This window comes from Quercus robur, chromosome 11, assembly GCF_932294415.1.
Source record: "Quercus robur chromosome 11, dhQueRobu3.1, whole genome shotgun sequence".
Classification (NCBI taxonomy): domain Eukaryota; kingdom Viridiplantae; phylum Streptophyta; class Magnoliopsida; order Fagales; family Fagaceae; genus Quercus; species Quercus robur.
In genome coordinates, this window is record NC_065544.1 from 53,100,245 (window position 1) to 53,119,693 (window position 19,449).

At 33.9% G+C, this 19,449-nt stretch overlaps 1 protein-coding gene, 2 non-coding genes and 2 pseudogenes across 4 annotated transcripts; 1 reads left to right on the forward strand and 4 right to left on the reverse strand.

Moving 5' to 3' along the window:
• Window positions 1–287: 287 nt before the first annotated feature.
• On the forward strand, window positions 288–5,084 carry LOC126705570 (GPI mannosyltransferase 1). 2 transcript variants are annotated; one of them, XM_050404632.1, is made up of 5 exons: window positions 288–608; window positions 1,512–1,983; window positions 2,071–2,253; window positions 3,845–4,392; window positions 4,572–5,084. In XM_050404632.1, exons 2-5 carry the CDS (start codon window positions 1,710–1,712, stop codon window positions 4,881–4,883), a joined length of 1,317 nt encoding a protein of 438 aa, XP_050260589.1. In that variant the 5' UTR covers window positions 288–608; window positions 1,512–1,709; the 3' UTR covers window positions 4,884–5,084. The 2 variants fall into 2 exon arrangements, with proteins under 2 accessions (XP_050260589.1, XP_050260588.1); XM_050404631.1 differs by having other exon boundaries at window positions 1,705–1,983.
• A 441-nt stretch (window positions 5,085–5,525) lies between these two features.
• LOC126707848 (U4 spliceosomal RNA) lies at window positions 5,526–5,678 on the reverse strand. Its single transcript, XR_007649146.1, has one exon. It is a non-coding gene; the product is annotated as a U4 spliceosomal RNA (small nuclear RNA).
• A 361-nt stretch (window positions 5,679–6,039) lies between these two features.
• Window positions 6,040–10,037, reverse strand: LOC126706247 (acetylserotonin O-methyltransferase-like; annotated as a pseudogene).
• Window positions 10,038–16,125: 6,088 nt separating this feature from the next.
• LOC126707844 (U4 spliceosomal RNA) lies at window positions 16,126–16,277 on the reverse strand. Its single transcript, XR_007649142.1, has one exon. It is a non-coding gene; the product is annotated as a U4 spliceosomal RNA (small nuclear RNA).
• Window positions 16,278–16,511: 234 nt separating this feature from the next.
• LOC126706245 (acetylserotonin O-methyltransferase-like) lies at window positions 16,512–18,362 on the reverse strand (annotated as a pseudogene).
• Between the last annotated feature and the right edge of the window lie 1,087 nt (window positions 18,363–19,449).

A 19,449-nucleotide genomic window follows, 5' to 3' on the forward strand; every position in this document is an offset into this window, starting at 1 on the left:
TTTGTTTATTTTCAGTTCTCTAATTTTTAAGTTTATTCAATTAAGATTTTTTCATCAACTTTTGTTATATGTTGTAGTTAATTTTATAATATTATAATTTTTTTTTTAAATTTAAAAAAAAAAGTTAATAAAAATGTCTTAATTCAATAAATCTGAAACTTTAAACGAACACAAAATTAAAAAACCGGAATAAAATCTAAAAAAAAAAAAAAAAAAAAAAAAGAAAGAAGTTAGAAATTCAGCATTTTAGCCAATAATATTTCTTCACTTTCTTTATTTAATTCTTTTTCTATTTCTTTTCGTTCTTCTCCCAGCTCTCAGCTCTCAGCTTTCTATTTCTTTTCTTTCTTCTCTTCTCAAGCTCTCAGCTCTCACAGATAGCGCTCAAACTCTCATCCTCCACAAAGGCTTTAGCTTCACCGATTCCCATCATCCTCATCCACAAACTCTCACCGATTCATCAACCTCCTCACCGCCGCCACCGAAGCTCACGCATCATCGCCGACCCGATTCATCATTCTCCTCACCCACTTCGAAGCCCAGCTCATCTCTGCCGAAGCCGCCGCTGCCTTCCTCAGCCCATTGCTTTGGTTTTCCGCCGATCTCAGGTATCACTCTATTCTTTCTCTCTTCTTTTTTTGTATTTTATATTTTTTTTATAATGATTTTTGCGATATGATTTGTGGTTAAGACTTACGAGTAGATTTTGAGTAGTGATTTGGGTATTTTTAAATTCGTGATTCAAATGGTGTGGTTTGTTTGTTCACTCTGTTCTGTGATGGGATGCTTGTGTTCTCTTCGTTTATGCAGTTTGTGAGGCTTTAAGTCACTTAATTGCATGTGAATCAAATGGGTATGTTGGGGGGAAATTCGGTGTTTGAACTTTTTTGGCTGGGGTTTTATCAAAATGTTTAGTTAGTTTAAACAGTTTGGTTGGCTGCTGAGAAAATGCTGGTAAAGGGGAAATTTATTAGGCACTCAGTTTAAAGTTTTATGGTTATATACTCAATTTTAAGGAATGTCTTTTGATTGCAAGGGGTCAGGATTAATGCAAGCAAGTGTATGACTTAAAGTAATGTTTTAAAGTAAAACAAAATCTCAATGAAGCTCTTCCCCTAACATTATCATATGTTGCTGTAATTAAGTTAGCCCCTCTTTGGACCAAACTTTCTCTTATTCAATATCATGAAATTCCATAGTTCTTGCATATAAATAGGAAAACTGAGCGTGTGAGGGCTTTACAACTATCAGGAGTTTTGAGTTGTTTTAAAATTTTCATTTATCTGTTGATTTGATGGTGGCTGATTTCAGATTTCACATTTCGTATTTCTGTGCACGTGATACGTAGAAAGTGATTTCCTGCCAACCAGAAGAATCATAATCATGTTCTATTGTTATACTTCTAAGTTTTTAAAGTTTTGATATAAATGTTAGTTTGGGAATTTTCTGTGTGCAGGGAAGTTTACATTTTTTTTCTTTCTAATTTATACAATATTGGTCTTTACTTTCAGTTTGCTTGGAAGTATATATTGCTGTTTCTAATTTTATGGTCTCACAATGAGACCTAACATATTACACGGGTATCATGAACGGGGATATAGATATTGACTCACAACTTTTGGGAACCTCTCAAAATACTTCTATGTTATGCTCTAAGCCATAACATAATAAACAGTTTCTTTCCTCTGCTGCTTCAACTTGCAGAACCAATGTTCACCACCATGAACTTTCGCTCTCTCCTCGTACTATCAGCCATTTTCAGAGTATTCTTAATCATATATGGTGAATGGCAAGACACCCACATGGAAGTCAGGTACACTGACATTGATTACCTTGTTTTCTCCGATGCTGCTTCTCTAATGGCCTCTGGCAAATCCCCTTATCTTAGATCCACATACAGATACTCACCTTTACTAGCTTTTTTGCTCATACCCAATTCGATTTTCCATCGATCTTGGGGCAAGTTTCTCTTCTCAGCTTCAGGTATGGTGTTAAATTTGCTACCTTTTTTTGAGTTTGGACTGTAAATTTTGCATTTTTTTGTGATCTGGGTTTGTTTGGAAATTGCAGATTTGCTTGTGGGGTGTTTTATAAGGAGTATTTTGAAGCTACGTGGGGTCCCAGAAAAATTTTGTGTTAGTTCTGTAATGGTCTGGCTGTTCAATCCATTTACTTTTACAATTGGGACTCGTGGGAATTGTGAGCCTGTTGTTTGTGCTATGGTTCTTTGGGTCCTCTTATGCCTCATGAATGGTGTAAGCTTTTTCTTTTTTTCATTTCCTGTTGCTCATTGCATATTTCTATCATGTTAGCTTTGAACCTGATAGACTTTGTAATTGTTTTATAGCATAAACTTGCTAGATTGAGTTGATTGACACTTTTGTACAAACTCATTTCACACACTGAACTCTCAGGCCATTGAGAATGATAAACTACGGGTTTGGAGGGTAGAGTGGAGACACTTTTTGAACTTAAGATCACCTGTTATGATTTAATGATAAATTACTGCTTGTCCCAAAAGCTTAAGTTGTTAGGAAAAGATGTGTTTAACCATTTAATATTATTCTAATCAGGAAAACAGTGAGGGTACCTAAGAGATGTTTGACCATTTGATAATTCAAGGGAAGGTGTATGTTTGATTTTTATGTTGGTTATCTATATCACAAGGGTTAAAAACAATTCCTTGGATTTTCATAATGTATTCATGAATTTAACATTTTCTTATAATGCTCTAGGCATTATTAGTTCATGAGCAGTAGACATTTTCATGTCAAGGTTCTTGTACTTAGTCTATTCTGCAATTAAGCCCTTTTTTTTGTTGGATTATTATTAATTTTTACCATATATAGTGAGGATAATAGAGAAATGTTGCTTTTTGATAATTTTTGGCTCTAAATGGGAATTTGTTATTTTGATAATATAAAATAACTGCCTTATTGTTGAACATTATCTTAGGGGTCTATAGTCCTCGCTTTTTATGTTAAGTGCAGGTTATCTTTAGCTTTGACCATCGAATCATTGAAATGTTTCTGAAGATGGAATATTACAACAACTGCTGGTTTTGCTCTATTGGTTATAGTGTTATACTTATTGACATACATCTTCTGATTGATCCAATTTTTGGTTTATTTGACTGTATTTTTTTTGACAATTCCGTATGGTCAAGGAGACAAGACTATAAGATAGTTGAGGGTTCTTTGAAATTTATTTTCTGGTGAGAAGTCTAGAATGTAAAAAAGTCACCTTTTCTTTTGCAATTTTCTGTTGTGTTTGACAATACCAACACCATCTCAGTTTTCTTTTGTTTTGAAGTTACTAGGCTGGGCTCTAAAACCATTGCAGCATCTTGGAGATTATTGTAGGTTATTCTTTTAATATATGTTATTCGATTGCTTCAGCAATCTGGGACCTTCAGATTTGGACCCCTCAATCTGTGATCCTTGTAAGCCTTTTATAGGTAGAAGTGTAATTGAATGCTGTATTCTAAATATGTACACTTTGTTGTAAAAGCTAAAAGGAGAACTAGTTTGATGAGATGTGCAAGGATTTGGTTTGTTTTCTGAAACAGTTTGTTATGTGGTGGCTGGTGGTAATAAAAGCGGAAACACTCTATTTATACAAACGAAATTCCCCTTCTGTGTCCAGTGAACATCAATTTTTATTAAGGAGTAGCCAAGTGGGACATTAGATCTAGTTAATATAGTGGGAAATGATTGTGTGCAATGGTTTTTTACCAGTCTCACACACACACACACACACACACGTGTATATATATAACCTTATTTTTATCATTTATATTTTGTATTTGTTTCTAACCTTATATTGTAAACTTTCTGCACAACAGGTCGTGTGTTGCAAGCTGCATTTTGGTTTGGGCTTCTTGTCCACTTTAGAATCTACCCTGTAATCTATGTTCTTTCTATTCTTCTGATTCTTGATCCATACGTCTTCCGATATGGTCGGAAGCCTGCTCTTCAAAATTGGGGGCGCACTGAACAAGAATCTCCTCGAAGCAATTGTATTACAAGACTGGCTGCTCTGTTCCATCCATGGTCTACTTTGAGAACGGCATTAACAAAAGAGAGAATACTTTTTGGTTTTGTTTCTGGGGCTGTTTTCTTATTTTGTACTGCCCTTTTCTTTTGCCTTTATGGGTGGGACTTCTTGCATGAGGCACTGCTATATCATCTTACCCGTACGGATCCAAGGCACAACTTCTCCATTTATTTTTATCATATATACCTTCAGCTGGAGAATGAAATCTTGGTGGTGGAGAAGCTCATTTCGTTTTTGCCTCAATTTGTAGTGCAGTTCATTCTTGTTCTGAGTTTTGCACAAGACCTCCTGTTTTGCTGGTTTTTGCAGACGGTTGCATTTGTGGCATTCAACAAGGTTTGTATGCCTAATCATTTTATTTCCTTTTCTTTGCATTTTCATTGTCATCTTGATGACTTTTTGAATAATATCTTAGACAACCCTGCTTCTAATGTTTATGTACAACTTGGGATATATGGTCAATAAGAGGTATTAAAATTATGAGAGAATCTAATCCTCCTGCCCAATTTTGACAGGTAATCACTGCACAATATTTTGTGTGGTTTTTCTGTCTTTTGCCTCTAATACTTCCATGGAGCCAAATGAAGTTAAGATGGAAAGGTCTTTCCTGCATATTAGTGTGGATGGGTGCTCAACTTCATTGGTTGATGTGGGGTTATATGCTCGAATTCAGGGGAAAGAATGTCTTCCTTCAACTGTGGATGGCAAGCATTTTTTTCTTAGCTGCAAACACCTATGTTCTTACAGCAGTCATCCAGCATCATCGATGCTCTCCGGTTTTCATTGGGTTAGAAAGCACTTCGAAGGGTGCAAGGAAATTACAATGATGGAACAAGTAACTTTATTGATTGCTCTTCATGTTGTCTATCATACTTTTTCTCCAACTCTGTATTGGAAAATTAGATGGTGCAGCTGTTTCTTTTTTCCAGTTTTAGAATATCAGTATGTAACCTTTCTATAATGTAAGAATACATTTCGTTCGTTTATCGCCCATTACATGCATCTAACTGAGAATTTCCTCTCTTTAACCTCTGTCAACATTGATATTTTCTTTTCTGTCAAAATTGATGTAATTTGTAGTGCTTATTTCAAGGATAATTTTTTTTAATAAATAAAGAAGGCTGAATTAAAAACCACACCATTTCAATTTAAAAAACTCAATTCCTTGAGTTTTATTATTATTGTTATTTACACAATTTTTTTCTAGTTGGATTTTCTAGTTGAGTTATATAATTGGATTTTCACTATTTTTTAGAGTTGAGTTGAGTTATAAATTACAATATTTTCTAGAGTTAATTAAGTGAGGTGATCACTTCTCAACTTTTATGCAATCACTATCATCCAAATATCTCTAGTTTTGTTCAATCGCTCTAATTAGAACTGTTTAAAACCCTTAGAAATTAAAAAAAGATGCAGTTTTTGAACATATATACACTGTCTAATAAAATATTTTGGACTACTAATTGTAGGGCTTTACCCAAAAATGGGAGCCCGTCCAGAAATTCTCAAAGGCCAGGGCTGAACCTAGGCCTAAGAGGGGGTTTGGAAATAGTTTTCAACCAGCAATAGACGCGCCTCGGTTAGAACCTCACTAGCTGCGTCATTGCCCCAAGCGCAAAGAGACTTAACCAAACCGTTTTGCTCTATTTATATATTTATCTAATAGAGCTCAGTATGTCATACACAAACCATGTGGGACTACTGCAGCCTCAACCATATGTTTGGTTTCACTTTCTCCTTTATTCATTGCATTTTCTTAATGAACAAAACGTGTTTCTCCACCAACTCGTTAGTTTTCACCAATGAATCAATATGAGATTTTAGTTCTTATTGAATTCAGACGCAGAAACAAAATGCATAAAATTTTCATAATCATAGATTTCAACTAAAACCAAGCGAGCTACATCAACTCAAACCGGTCTTCTAGTAGTAGCCATTACAACATTTATTACCACTTAAAATTAGAGATCCACGTTCCTTAAACAACAACACCACCATGTTCCTTAACTTAAATATATAAATTATGGAATGCCTCAATTACTGATTGCACAGCATGAATGGGTTTCAGTGTGTATCTACTAAATCCAGCCTCCCCAAGAACAAATCCCCATTCCTTCAATGTCCTCTCTTTGCCCTTACTGGTATGAGTCATCATCGCCATGTCTAGTGCTATAGCCTCACATCGGTTAGCTTATCTATTTCTGCTTCTTCAATCACAGCATCAACAATTATTAACTTTCCTTAATTTGTTCTCCAGAACAGCCTCTCTGCATTTTTTAAGGATTTGGATGCACTCATTGTCTCCCCAATCATGCAGAAACCACTGCAATTCACAGAGGTAAATTGCTTTAGCAAAAGATCTGAACATCATTAAGAGTATAAAAACCTTTTCTGATCAATAATTTTACTTTACAAGGAGTAGCCAAAGGTATATCTGGTGTGCTTCAAATAATTATATATATTAAAAAAATGTGCTTCAAGATTCCAATAACAGTCTTACCTAGTAGCTAATGGTATACACTTTGAAGCTTGAAAGAATTGAAACTTTTTGAAGACCAAGTATGAAATATTTTAGTAAATATTGCAGGTTGTTTAACTACGTGCTTTCTTTCTTAAGCGGCATCCTACACACAAATGAGCTACGTAATAAGGGACCAAAAAATTAGGTATAGTTATTTTTTATTTATCTCCAATTAAATTCAACTATCGTGCATGCATTGACCAATGGTACAATGCAACAAAAACAATATTATTAAGGACAATAAATTTAATTGTGTGATTCATTGGTTAATCCAATCAAGTAGTTGAATTTATTGAGAAACTTTAAGGCATAAGATATAAAGAATTGTACCTAAGTTTTACCTGTTAAAGATAATATATGTATATATATATATATATATATATATATATATATATATATAAATATATATATATATATATATATATTTTTTTTTTTTGGGACCATACTTTCAGGAGAGCAGCATCAGCCTTTGGAACACTTTCAAACATGTCACCCCCAACATTTTCAACTCCATCGATCACTGTTGCAACAGATACAGCATGAGGTTGATCAAAGTTGATGCCTTGAAGCCATGGAAATGCCTTAATCAACACCTTCAAAGTTGTTCCATTGCCCCCACCCACATCGACCAAACTATTAAGCCCATCAAACTGTCACAACCCAAACCTGTACTTCAGTGTTTAGAGCATGACCGGCATGTTAATATTAAGTTTACCTCAATATTAACACGAACCAACCTAAACTGAAAGTACTTATCAAGAATTATTTCTTGACTTCCTGCTTATTTCCTTGCATAAAAGCCATAACATACAAAAATAATGGAACCTTGAAATTTGATTTCCTTTGAACTTGGGAAAATACCACCTGGTTGAAACTTAAGGTATACTTGTAAATATTACATAGCTAAACGTTTAACAAAACTCTTATTACAAACCTAACTCCAAAGACATACAACTGGGGTTCAAAACAAACTAAGGTATCGAATTACATCTGTGCTCAAAGGATCAAGTATATCTTGATTCCTCCTATACAACAAAAGAGCTAACTGCTATACAACAAAACTCTATATTCTAACAAACGAGAAAACACAGAATCCTTGCCACCTCTAATACTCTCGCTGCTTCTAGAAAGAACCTGTGCACTAAAATATAATAGGGTGAGCTGCGAAGCCCAGTAAGGTTTTAAAGCTCCATGGGCTTTTAATAAGAATGCATGTAAATCAAATAGTTTATGGATATGCCAGATTTGATAAAATAGCCTTCATACTGTTCATATTGTTCTTAAAAATAACTTAAGAACTTTCAGATGAGAATACTTCATTTTTCTTCACTTTAATAAATAAAATGACATAATAAGGAACTTGAATATAATTCAATAATCTTATCTTTGAACAGACTATCAAATACTTTATCATAATTTCTCATCAGATTTATAACCCATTCAATATACCTTTCTTATCATCTTACTTTTCTTATAATTTCCAAATAGCTTTATACCTCATTTATAATACATATTAGTTAATCCAATTGTAAGTCTGTCACTACTTTGGGAGGCTTCTAGCACAGAGTGCCAGGCATCCAACATTCCCTACAATGCCAGATAATTCCGGAATCATATCATAATACTTACTTTCAACCATGGGGGTAGGTTGACATCCTCCACAAGTTGGTTGTTACCAACAAGGGCGGGTACAGTAGAGCCAGTCCCACTTTTAATGGCCAATCAGAATTTTCATGGAAATACCAGTACTATAACCCCTATTGGCTGAGTTTAGATCATAACAATTGAATAACCCGAACGCTATATTTTTTTGATAGCTATGGTTTTACATAATTATTTCATAATAGTAGCATATCCACTTCGTTCTGAAATATTATATTCGCGATATAGGTACTAGCATTAATATGCTAAAATTATCATATATATATGATTGAACAACTCACGAATATATATTTTACTTAAATCATGCTTATATGTAATATCTCTAATCAACAAGTTTTAATGCATAATAGTTTTCGAGATAATTTTTATACTTATTAAAAGTACAGGTCACAAGTCCCTTACTTGATAACAGAAGGCGCGAGAGATTGTACACGAGGAGCTCAAGTGTCCGTGTTCTCGTTCTCGCCACCTAAACGAAAAACAAAACTTATTACGGACAAACTCTTCATAATATATAAACTTATATCTCAATCACAACCTAACTCTCAAACTCAAGAAAATCTTAATTCCCATTACATAAAGTTCCCCAAAACATATGATACAATCATCAAACACATTTTGCAGCCAAACCATAGAGAAACCAATCCATAAAATTTATATATGCTTCAAACATACCAAAGGATGAGCGTATTAAATTATAGCCCAAAACATAAACCCTAACTTGAGAATTAAATCCACAAAGTCAGGTGTAGCATATGTTGACGAAAAACAAAACTTATTACGGACAAACTCTTCCTAATATATAAACTTATACCTCAATCACAACCTAACTCTCAAATTCAAGAAAATCTTAATTCCCATCACATAAAGTTCCCCAAAACATATGATACAATCATCAAACACATTTTGCAGCCAAACCATAGAGAAACCAATCCATAAAATTTATATATGCTTCAAACATACCAAAGGATGAGCGTATTAAATTATAGCCCAAAACATAAACCCTAACTTGAGAATTAAATCCACAAAGTCGGGTGTAGCATATGTTGTTCACAGCTCATTCCAGCAGCATATGCTCCATTTGTAAAATACAAACGGGCTGTCCAAACACATCCAATTGTCATGAAATTTACATAACAACTCCCCTGTATGTCCAGTATATACCATAAAAATTTCGGAGTCAAAGCATAAACCAATAATTTACTAAAAATCACACAAGACAGCATACTCAAATCTGTCCTGACAGAATTTCTTGTAACTTACAAATTAAACCATTATTTTTATGTTCATCACAAGCCATTGCTTCATTGATAAGTTGGCTATGAGCAAGATTTGTAGCTGAATAGCTCCATATATCTTCACCATGTGCCACCTCAAATGATGAAGTATCATCGTCTAGAACACATGCACTTAGACTAAGCCATGGTGTCAACAACATTGGGCTACTCTCTAGCAAAATCAAAGTAGCCATGCTATGTTCTCCATGTTTCATCAAATGATGAGACACAGGTGATTGTGCATAGCCTGGGGAGCCTTGGCTATTGAGTTTCCCCTTGAATATTCCTTGGTGCATTAGGAACCTCATAATGTGGTAGAGAGGTGAAGGGGCACATCCTAGAGTTGATGACAACTTAGAGAGTGTTATGGGGCTTCCATGGCTTTCAATGGCATCAGCTATACCAAGCTCAATGGCACACCTGACTACAACGGTTTCTATGAATTCAAATATGTATTTCAAGATATCCACTTCTACTTGTTCTTCCTCATTCCATTTTACCTCCCTTTGTGTTTTTTCCATTTCTCTCAGTTTCAGTAATCTTTTACTTATAGCTATATTGAGACCTTTTAGGTCGAAGGTTCCTATATGAAATCTCGAATGTGTGTGAAAACACAAGAGCTGTTTAGACCCCTAAATTAAAAATTATGGCTCGGTTGATTTTACTCTAACTTAAACTAAGTGCGGAATAGAGTAAATGTGAGCGAACAAACAATATAACTACTCTAAGCCATATTCAACAAATATCAACAATAAAATGAAAGCTAAATGAGTAGGGAAGAAGGATGCAAACACAAGATAATACTGTGATGTGTTATTGAAGAGGAAATCGAAGAACTCGGCGAAAAACCTCTCCGCCGCTCTCCAAGCGGTAAACCGATCCATTAGAGAATAAGTTGGAGTACACGAATAACAAAAGACCCTCCAAGCTTAGTCTACCCTATGTACTTGAGCCCTCCAAGCTCCTGCTACCAACTGACTTGACGATTGCATCTACCAAACAAATGGCCTCTTTCAATGCTTCCCAGTAGCACCAAAACCTCACTTTACACTCAGAATGTTCCTAGCAGCACCAAAATCTCACTTTACACTCATAATGGGTGTGGTAAGTATTTGGGCTATCAACTTTTCAAGGATTTGGATATGGAGAGGTAGGAGTTGAGGAAAACCACACAAGATTGTGTAGAGGATTGTGGGTATGACAATCTTTAATTGTCAAGGACTATGGCTAGGGTTTTCTCTTTGAAAAGTACTCCTCTCAATATGTGGGTAATGATGGTATATATAGTGTGGGTGAAGACATAGTGCACCAGATATGCCAAAATAGCAAAACAGAAAGTTTTGCAGGTATTTCGCGAGAAGGCCTTATCTGCGAAATACTCATGAAAACTAGTTGTCATATACGTTTTGAAAACCGGATTGGACTGGCCGGTTCAATTGAGAATCGGACCTTAATCCGGTTCAGTTATTAGCTAAAACTGGAAATGAACGAAAAATTGGATAAACAGTATAAACCGCCGGTTCAATCGGCATAACCGGAAATCGATGCTGTTAAACCGGTTTTAACATTTCTTCATAAATGCTTGAGCTATTGTGTTTTTTAACCCAAAAAAAGAAAAGAAAAAAAAAGGGAGATTTTGTTTCAGATTTAAGAAGAGAGATTTTGATTTTGAAAATGCTCTCTCAAATATGAAGTGGTGAAGGCTAAAATAGTGAATCAAAAACATCAGATTTATTTTACTTACCTTTTGCTCAAAAGAAAAAAAGAAAAAGAAAAAAAATCAGATTTACTATATTGTGCTGAGGAAGAACCAAAGAAGCCCAAAGATAAGCAGATTTGTAATGATCTGTCTGCTTCAGTTGAGATTTTTTTTTGCTGCTCTTGCCTCTTGCACTGCACTGTCTGCACATATTCACGAGAGAGAGAGAGAGAGAGAGAGAGAGATAAAAAGCAAAAAGTGAGATGGGAACTATTGTTGAACCAAAACGTGTGGATGTGATTTCAAAATGTGTGGTAGTTGGGAATCTTGGGATATTAATGTGTGGATCCATGTAGAATGTGTGGAGGGAAAAAAAAAAAAAATCAAGTGGGCAATGATATTGTTACCCATGGTGCACTTACTTTTTGATATTTGAAAGGTTAAAAAATAATTAAACTATTTTATAGTGGGCTTATAGGTTGTGGGTGTTTATTTATGTTTTTTTTTTGTTTTTGTTTTGGTTGAATTGTGTTCAGTTGTGTCTAAAATTTGGTAAGCCAAAGTTTAATGTTTTACTATTGTTTAATTTTTTAGTTAAAATGATTAGTTATAAAATTATTTATTTATTTTTATAATTATTAATTAAATTATTTATGACATCACCGGTTCGACCATCGGTTGGACCCCAGTTTGACCAAAAAATCAATAATCAATTACTTTTTTGGTTTTTTCATCGTACCGGTTTTTAAAACCATGATTGTCATGACTCTTCGCATTCCAGTCATGTGCTGTGCACATGGCTTCACTTTGCGGGAAGTCTTCTCGCGAGCTACTCGTGAAAACTCCTTTGATCTTTAATGTTGTTTTGAGTCTTCACATTCTCTCTCACAAACAACCCATAAAATGAAATCCCACATAAAATATAGGGTACATAAGATTGAACAAAATTACAATCAAATTTGACATGAAATTAAAATTAACACAAAATAGTTGTAAATCATAATTTTACACTATATATATACATGTAAAGAAAGATCTGTTTGCTCAAAAAAGAAAAGAAAAGAAAGAACTATTGCAAAATAGGAATAAAAATATACCACTAAGATCCTTTCACCATTACTTTTTTTTTTATTATATATTTTATTGCCTTTTGTGGTAATCCCTTAACAGGTCTCTATTTTGGGAGGTGCTATATTATATGCCGGGTATAGGGTATACAAAATCCTATTTTGGAGTGGTATTGCAAAATATGAATAAAGATACCACTGAGATCCTTTCACCATTATTTTTAATTTTTTATTTCCGTCTGTGGTAATCCCTCAACAAAGAATTGGTCTCTAATATTTTGGAGTGGTATTGCTTTATTTATATATATATATATATATATATATATATATATTTAAAAAGTGTGCATGAAGAATGTGTTTATCGATTTTCATATTAACACATAATGTTGTTAGATTTATAGATTCAATAGGATTTAAGCTTCTAATGTATGGTCTATGATAATTATCCATTATTATCAGACTAAGACAACAATATATATCTTTTTGCTGTATGCAAGTTGATCTTAAATTCCTTATTCAAGGAGAACAAACTATACTAGTTGAATTTGTTGTTGTTGTTGAGAATTATACTAGTTTAATTAAACTAGAAGCTATTGATTTTTTTTTTTAAAATTTGTAGTACAAATAAGAGAATTGACTTGCACACAAAGTAAGATTGCTCAGCTTATACTATTGGGCTAACATACCTCTTAACCTAGTTTTGTAGTTGTAACTGTTTTGCAACTCGATGAATCAAGTAGTGATTAAACTATCTAGACTAATCAATATAGCAGCCCCACATTTGGCTCCAATAGGCATCGTGATGTCCAGGGCTGCATGATTGTTCAGAACCTTTGTGCTTTTGTTTCTTTGGCTAATGCAAAGGTGTGTGTTCATGTAAAACATGTATATGTATTGTGCCTAACATTTTTATTGTTTGTTTACTGATTCCAAATCCTTTAGTCAGATATGGATAGTATCAAACACCAAATGCATGATATTTATCAGATAGAATATTAATTAGTTGATTTTCAGTTTTACTGACCCTTAATCATCTTTTGTCGGCCAGTAACTTATAATAATATGCAATAGGACCATAAAACTACAAGACTCAACAGATGCATTTGGAAATTGCCAAAATGGAAAAAATATTAAATAATCAACACGACAAAAATAAGTAAAATACAATAAAGTACATTTGGAAATTTCTACCAATGACGTGGCACATATGTTCCATATATTTTTTTGTGTGGTAAGAGATAGATATACCATTTATTAGAAAGTATAAGAGGTACACCACCTTTAAAAGTACATCATGTTTTTCTTTTTTAATTTCTTTTTACCCCTTTAATTAATAGCTGGTAATAGACTATTAAAAGTTGCTACAGAATGCGCTATGTTTTACTCACTTCCCACTCTCAATCTTGTTAACTGGTGTATCGTTTTAAGATTTTTACTATATTTGCTCATGAACAGATATCTATAATTAGAAGTTAGGACCTACATAATTTAAAATGTAAACCCATATTCTTTTTAAAAAAGTGTAAACCCATACACTCAGTCTAATATTCTCGTCTAATAACATATCCATACCACCCTTATTAATCTAACTTAAATGTACACTTAGACCTCTAAGTAGGTGATAAGAAAGCTAGCGTGTTGTGTTAGACAATGATGTTGGTTTTTACTTAATCCTCTGTAATTCCATGCCAGCTGGATGTGACTTTTGAAAATGTATTTTTGAATTTAAAGATACAAAATAGGGTTTAAATCAAATGAGCAGATTGTGAAATGTAACTTTGAATTATGATTTCAATTCAAATGTTCAGATAGTGACATGTGCAATTTGTGATTTGCATTCCCTGTGAAATATGTTGCTTTGTGGTGTTCTATCAAATAATTATCCACCTAATGTAAGAGCAGGTAACAGAAGCTTTTAATTTCAAGTTGTATCAAGACGCCTATTAGTATCTGATATCACAACTACAACAGTATGTCAAAGCCAAATAAAAGGTGAATAACATTTATTGCGTTGCAAATAATTGTGAAAGGTACATAACGGATTTTAGTTAACCAACTTCAAAATAACATGCTACAAGTTACAAAAATCCGTTAATCCTAATCATAAAATCCACGTTACTAGGTCAATCATTACATTACCACCTAAAGGCGTGGTTTAGTGGTAAGAAGTTCTTGTAATCCATCACATTTGTGAGTTTAGAAGTTATAGGTTCAAGTTGTGACAAGCTCCACACAATTGTTGAGGAAGTTCCACATCATGCATGAGGGTTTGAGTGGACAAGGGCAGTAACCACACTCTTAAACTCCCTTACAAAAAATGTCAATCATTACATTGATATGGTTTTGATTGTCATTGGCTCAACCTTGAGACAATTGCCTAGGACTCTCAAATAGAAAAAGGCATCATAATTTTGGTCATATAAAGTATAATGTATCGTATAAAAAGCTGAAATAAAATATATTTCATACTCATTTACTCTTTATTTTTAAAAACTGTTATTTCTAACTAAACTTAAATAATTAATATGCATTTTTTCTCTTCCTCTCACTTAAAAAAGTCCCCCCCCCCCCTCCCCCACCACCACCACACACATAACTTTCCATCTCCCCTGTCAAAAAGTTACTTTTCCCTCTCTCTAAAGATTTACTCTTATAATTAGTGACCATTAGGCTTCATATATATATATATATATATATATATATATATATATATATATATATATATTTAAAACCAGTTAGAAATACAACTAAGTAAATACTCCACCCCTTCCTATAGGGATAGAACCGAAGCCCCCCCATTCCCCATTCCATCTTAATGGAGTAATGCATGAATTCATCTTTTAATAAAAAAAGAACTTATCAAAAAAAAAAAAAAAAAAAAAGAAGAAAAAAGAAAAAGAAGAAGAAGAAGCTGTTCTATGGAAACAGAATATTTTTAGGTGTCATGGTGAAACAAGAGTACAAGAAACCCAAATTACAAACAAACATTTGTAAAAGGCCCCTGAAGCAACATAAAATATTTTCGAAGGTGAAAACAAAACATGCCAACTTGTTTTACCTCTTGGTCAATTTTCCCAATCCACGTCCTGGGGCTGCATGCAATGTCCTTGAGCACCAAATTAATTTTCAATCTAATTGATTACCCAGTTTTGGTGTTGAAAATATGTACAATCCTATTACTCCCCATCCCTATGAATCAATCATATCTCTTGATAAGCAACAAAATATTGATGTAGACACCACCCTATCATTGCTAATACTATTATTTGATAAGTGGGCCTATCTATATATATATATATATCAATAAGTGTAGAGATGCAACAACCTGATATGACTTGTTATGAATGATGCATAATAATTTTTTTCAAAAAAAAAAAAAAAAGAATGATGCATAATAATAACAATGTCAATGATGAATTTTACATATGTTACTAATCATGAATTTCTATATTTACATATGTTACTAATCATGCATTTTTTTCTATATAATAAGAAGTGAAAATAATTTGTATTTATAACATTACTCCTATATTTATCCACATCTCTTTCAAAAATTTGATGTGCTTTTTTCTTCTTGACAATAAAAAGTTACTCCAATTAATAAGGGCATGTACTGGCAAATGGAATAGGCTAAAACAAAGGGTTAGCAATTAAGCGTGAGTTTGGATAGTGTTGTGCGTTTGCATTTTATTTCTGTGCATCTCATGGGTTAGCAATTGACACTGTTTGCATTATTCACATATTTAAAAATTATTTTGTTATAGTATTTTCAGTTTCCAACAATAAACAATATCCAAACAAGTCCTAAACAAAACAAAAAGTTTTGAGAATTAGCAATTGTTGGGCTTTACCCAAAAAGGGAGCCCTTCCAGAAATTCTCAAAGGCCAAGGCTGAACCTAGGCCTAAGAGGGGGTTTGGAAATAGTTTTCAACCAGCAATAGACGCGCCTCGGTTAGAACCTCACTAGCTGCGTCATTGCCCCAAGCGCAAAGATACTTATCAAACTGCTTTTGCACTATTTTTATATTTATCTAATAGAGCTTAGTATGTCATACACAAACCACGTGGGACTACAGCAGCTTCAACCATATATATGTTTGGTTTCACTTTCTCCTTTATTCATTGCATTTTCTTAATGAACTACACGTGTTTCTAAACCAACTTGTTAGTTTTCACGAATAAATCAATTTGAAAATTTTAGTTCTGATTGAATTCAGATGCAGAAACAAAAAGCAGAAAATTTTCATAATCATAGATTATTAGATTGCAATTAAAACCAAGCGAGCTACATCAACTCAAACTGGTCTTCTAGTAGTAGCCATTACAACATATTACCACATAAAATTAGAGATCCATGCATGTTCCTTAAACAAAAACAACAACACCATGTTCCTTAAATATATAAATTATGGAAATGCCTCAATCACTGATTGCACAGCATGAATGGTTTTCACTGTGTATCTACTAAACCCAGCCTCCCCAAGAACAAATCCCCATTCTTTCAATGTCCTCTCTTTGCCCTTATTGGTATGAGCCATCATCGCCATGTCTAGTGCTAGCCTCACATCGGTTAGCTTATCTATTTCTGCTTCTTCAATCACAGCATCAACAATTATTACCTTTCCTTTGTTCTCCAGAACAGCTTCTCTGCATTTTTTAAGGATTTGGATGCACTCATTGTCTCCCCAGTCATGCAGAATCCACTGCAATTCACAGAGGTCAATTTCATAATCGAAAGAGCTGAACATCATTGAGAGTATAAAAACCCTTTTCTGATCAATAATTTTACTATACAAGGAGCAGCGAGAGGTATATCTAATGTGCTTCAAATAATTTTATATATAAAAAAAATTTGCTTCATAATTCCAATAACAGTCTTACCTAGTAGGTAATGGTATACACTAAAGTAAATATCGCAGCTAGTTCAAGTACAAGTCTTCTTTCTTGCGTGGCATCCTAAACGCAAATCAGCTAAGTAAATGAACAAAACTTAGGTATAATTATTTTCTATTTTATTTATTTGTATCTCCAATTAAATTCAACTATCGTGTATGCATTAACCAATGGTCCAATGCAATATAAACAATATTATTTTCAATCAAGGACAGTAAATTCAATTATGTGATTTATTGGTTAATCCAACCACATAGTTGAATTTATTGAGAAACTAGTATAAGTTCTAAGGAACTATACTTATGTTTTACCGTTAAAGATAATATTTTCTTTTTGGACCCTACCTTCGGGAAAGCAGCATCAGCCTTTGGAACACTTTCAAACATGTCACCCCCAACATTTTCAACTCTGCTGATCACTCCTGCAACAGATACAACATGAGGTTGATCAAAGTTGATGCCTCGAAGCCATGGAAATGCCTTAACCAACACCTTCAAAGTTGTTCCATTGCCACCACCCACATCGACCAAACTGCCAAGCCCATCAAACACCTCAGGGCAGCCGTGAATCATTGAAGGCACCAACACCCTGGCATCACAAGCCATTGCTTCATTGATAAGTTGGCCGTGAGCAGGATTTGCAGCTGAATAGCTCCATATATCTTCACCATGTGCCACCTCAAATGATGAAGTATCATCGTCTAGAAGACGTGCACTTAGACTAAGCCATGGTGTCAACAACACTGGGCTACTCTCTAGCAGAATCAAAGCAGCCATGCTATGTTCTCCATGTTTCATCAAACGACGAGATAGAGATGTTTGTGCATAGCCTGGGGAGCCTTGGCTATTGAGTGTCCCTTTGAATATTCCCCGGTGCATTAGGAACCTCATAATGCGGTAGAGAGGTGAAGTGGCACATTTAGAGTTGATGACAACTCAGAGAGTGTCATGGGACTTCCATGGCTTTCAATGGCATCAGGTATCCCAAGCTCAATGGCACACCCGACTACAGCCATTTCTGTGAACCCAAGTATGTATTTCCAGATATCCACTTCTGCTTGTTCTTCCTCGTTCCATTTTTCCTCCCTTTGTGTCTTTTCCATCTCTCTCAGTTTCAGCAATCTTTTACTTATAGCTGTGTTGAGACCTTTCAGGTCGAAGGTTCCTATATATATACACTTATAAAGAAAGAACGGTTTGCTCAAAAAAGAAAAGAAAAGAAAGAACTGTTGCCAAATAGGAATAAGAAAATACCACTAAGATCCTTTCACCGTTACTTTTAATATTTTATTGCCTTTTGTGGTAATCCCTTAACAGTTCTCTATTTTGGAGTGGTATTGCAAAATATGAATGAAGATACCATTGAGATCCTTTCACCATTATTTTTATATTTTTTATTGCCGTCTGCGGTAATCCCTCAACAACGAATTGGTCTCTAATATTTTGGAGTGGTATTCCTTTATTTATATATATTTTAAAAAGTGTGCATGAAGAATGTGTTTATTGATTTTCATATTAACACAAAATGTTTATATGCAAAAAAAAGTAAGATGCAGATATATAAGTATTATCATAGGTCCTTCTGGACCGCTTCATATACCTGTAAACATCGTTCTAACTTCTAACTTAGTTGAATTTGTCAATTTATTGATTCATTAATAAAAATGAGGTTATTAAAATTGGAAAAAGAATTTGTGTTAACAGAAAAAACCACACAGAAGACCAGCCTCACAAGTCACAACCATAGCTATAAAACAAAACTACTGCCAAAAAAAAAAGTGAAACCCACAGACTCCATGCGTACAACACAACTGGGGCAATAAATTTGAGACTAATCCCCCACTTCTTGCAATGTTCTCCGTTGTTTCAAAGTTCAGCATCTTACCTTATCTTATGTATTTTACATCTATTGCAATTTCCTCAGTTTTGTTAGGCATTTTGAAAGCTTAAAAGAGCATTTTTTAAACTTAAAACTTCGTTTTGTAACCACAATTTCTCATAATTTTTTTTTTTTTTTTTACAAACACTCATTTTAAACTCAAAACACCATTTTCTAGCCACTTATACAAATGCACCTAATTAAGATTGAAAATCCATAGCCAGAACTTCAAATTTTAAGATTAAAGCTTGATTGTTGTATTTTATTAAGGTTAAATAAATACTAGAAACTTAGCCTTACGAACATGAAAGAAATAGCCTTAACAATCTTTTGAAATACATTTTAAGCCTTGAACATTTTTGTTGAACACACCAAGATGCTATTTGATTTAGAGG

What these genes read in the sequence shown, in the direction of transcription:
- LOC126705570 (XM_050404632.1), top strand. Translation starts at nt 1,710, where the DNA reads ATGTTCACCACCATGAACTTTCGCTCTCTCCTCGTACTATCAGCCATT. An exon ending in CCTCTTATGCCTCATGAATG is followed by an intron (nt 2,254 to 3,844) that starts GTGTAAGCTTTT and finishes TCTGCACAACAG; the next exon opens with GTCGTGTGTTGCAAGCTGCA. An exon ending in CATTTGTGGCATTCAACAAG is followed by an intron (nt 4,393 to 4,571) that starts GTTTGTATGCCT and finishes CAATTTTGACAG; the next exon opens with GTAATCACTGCACAATATTT.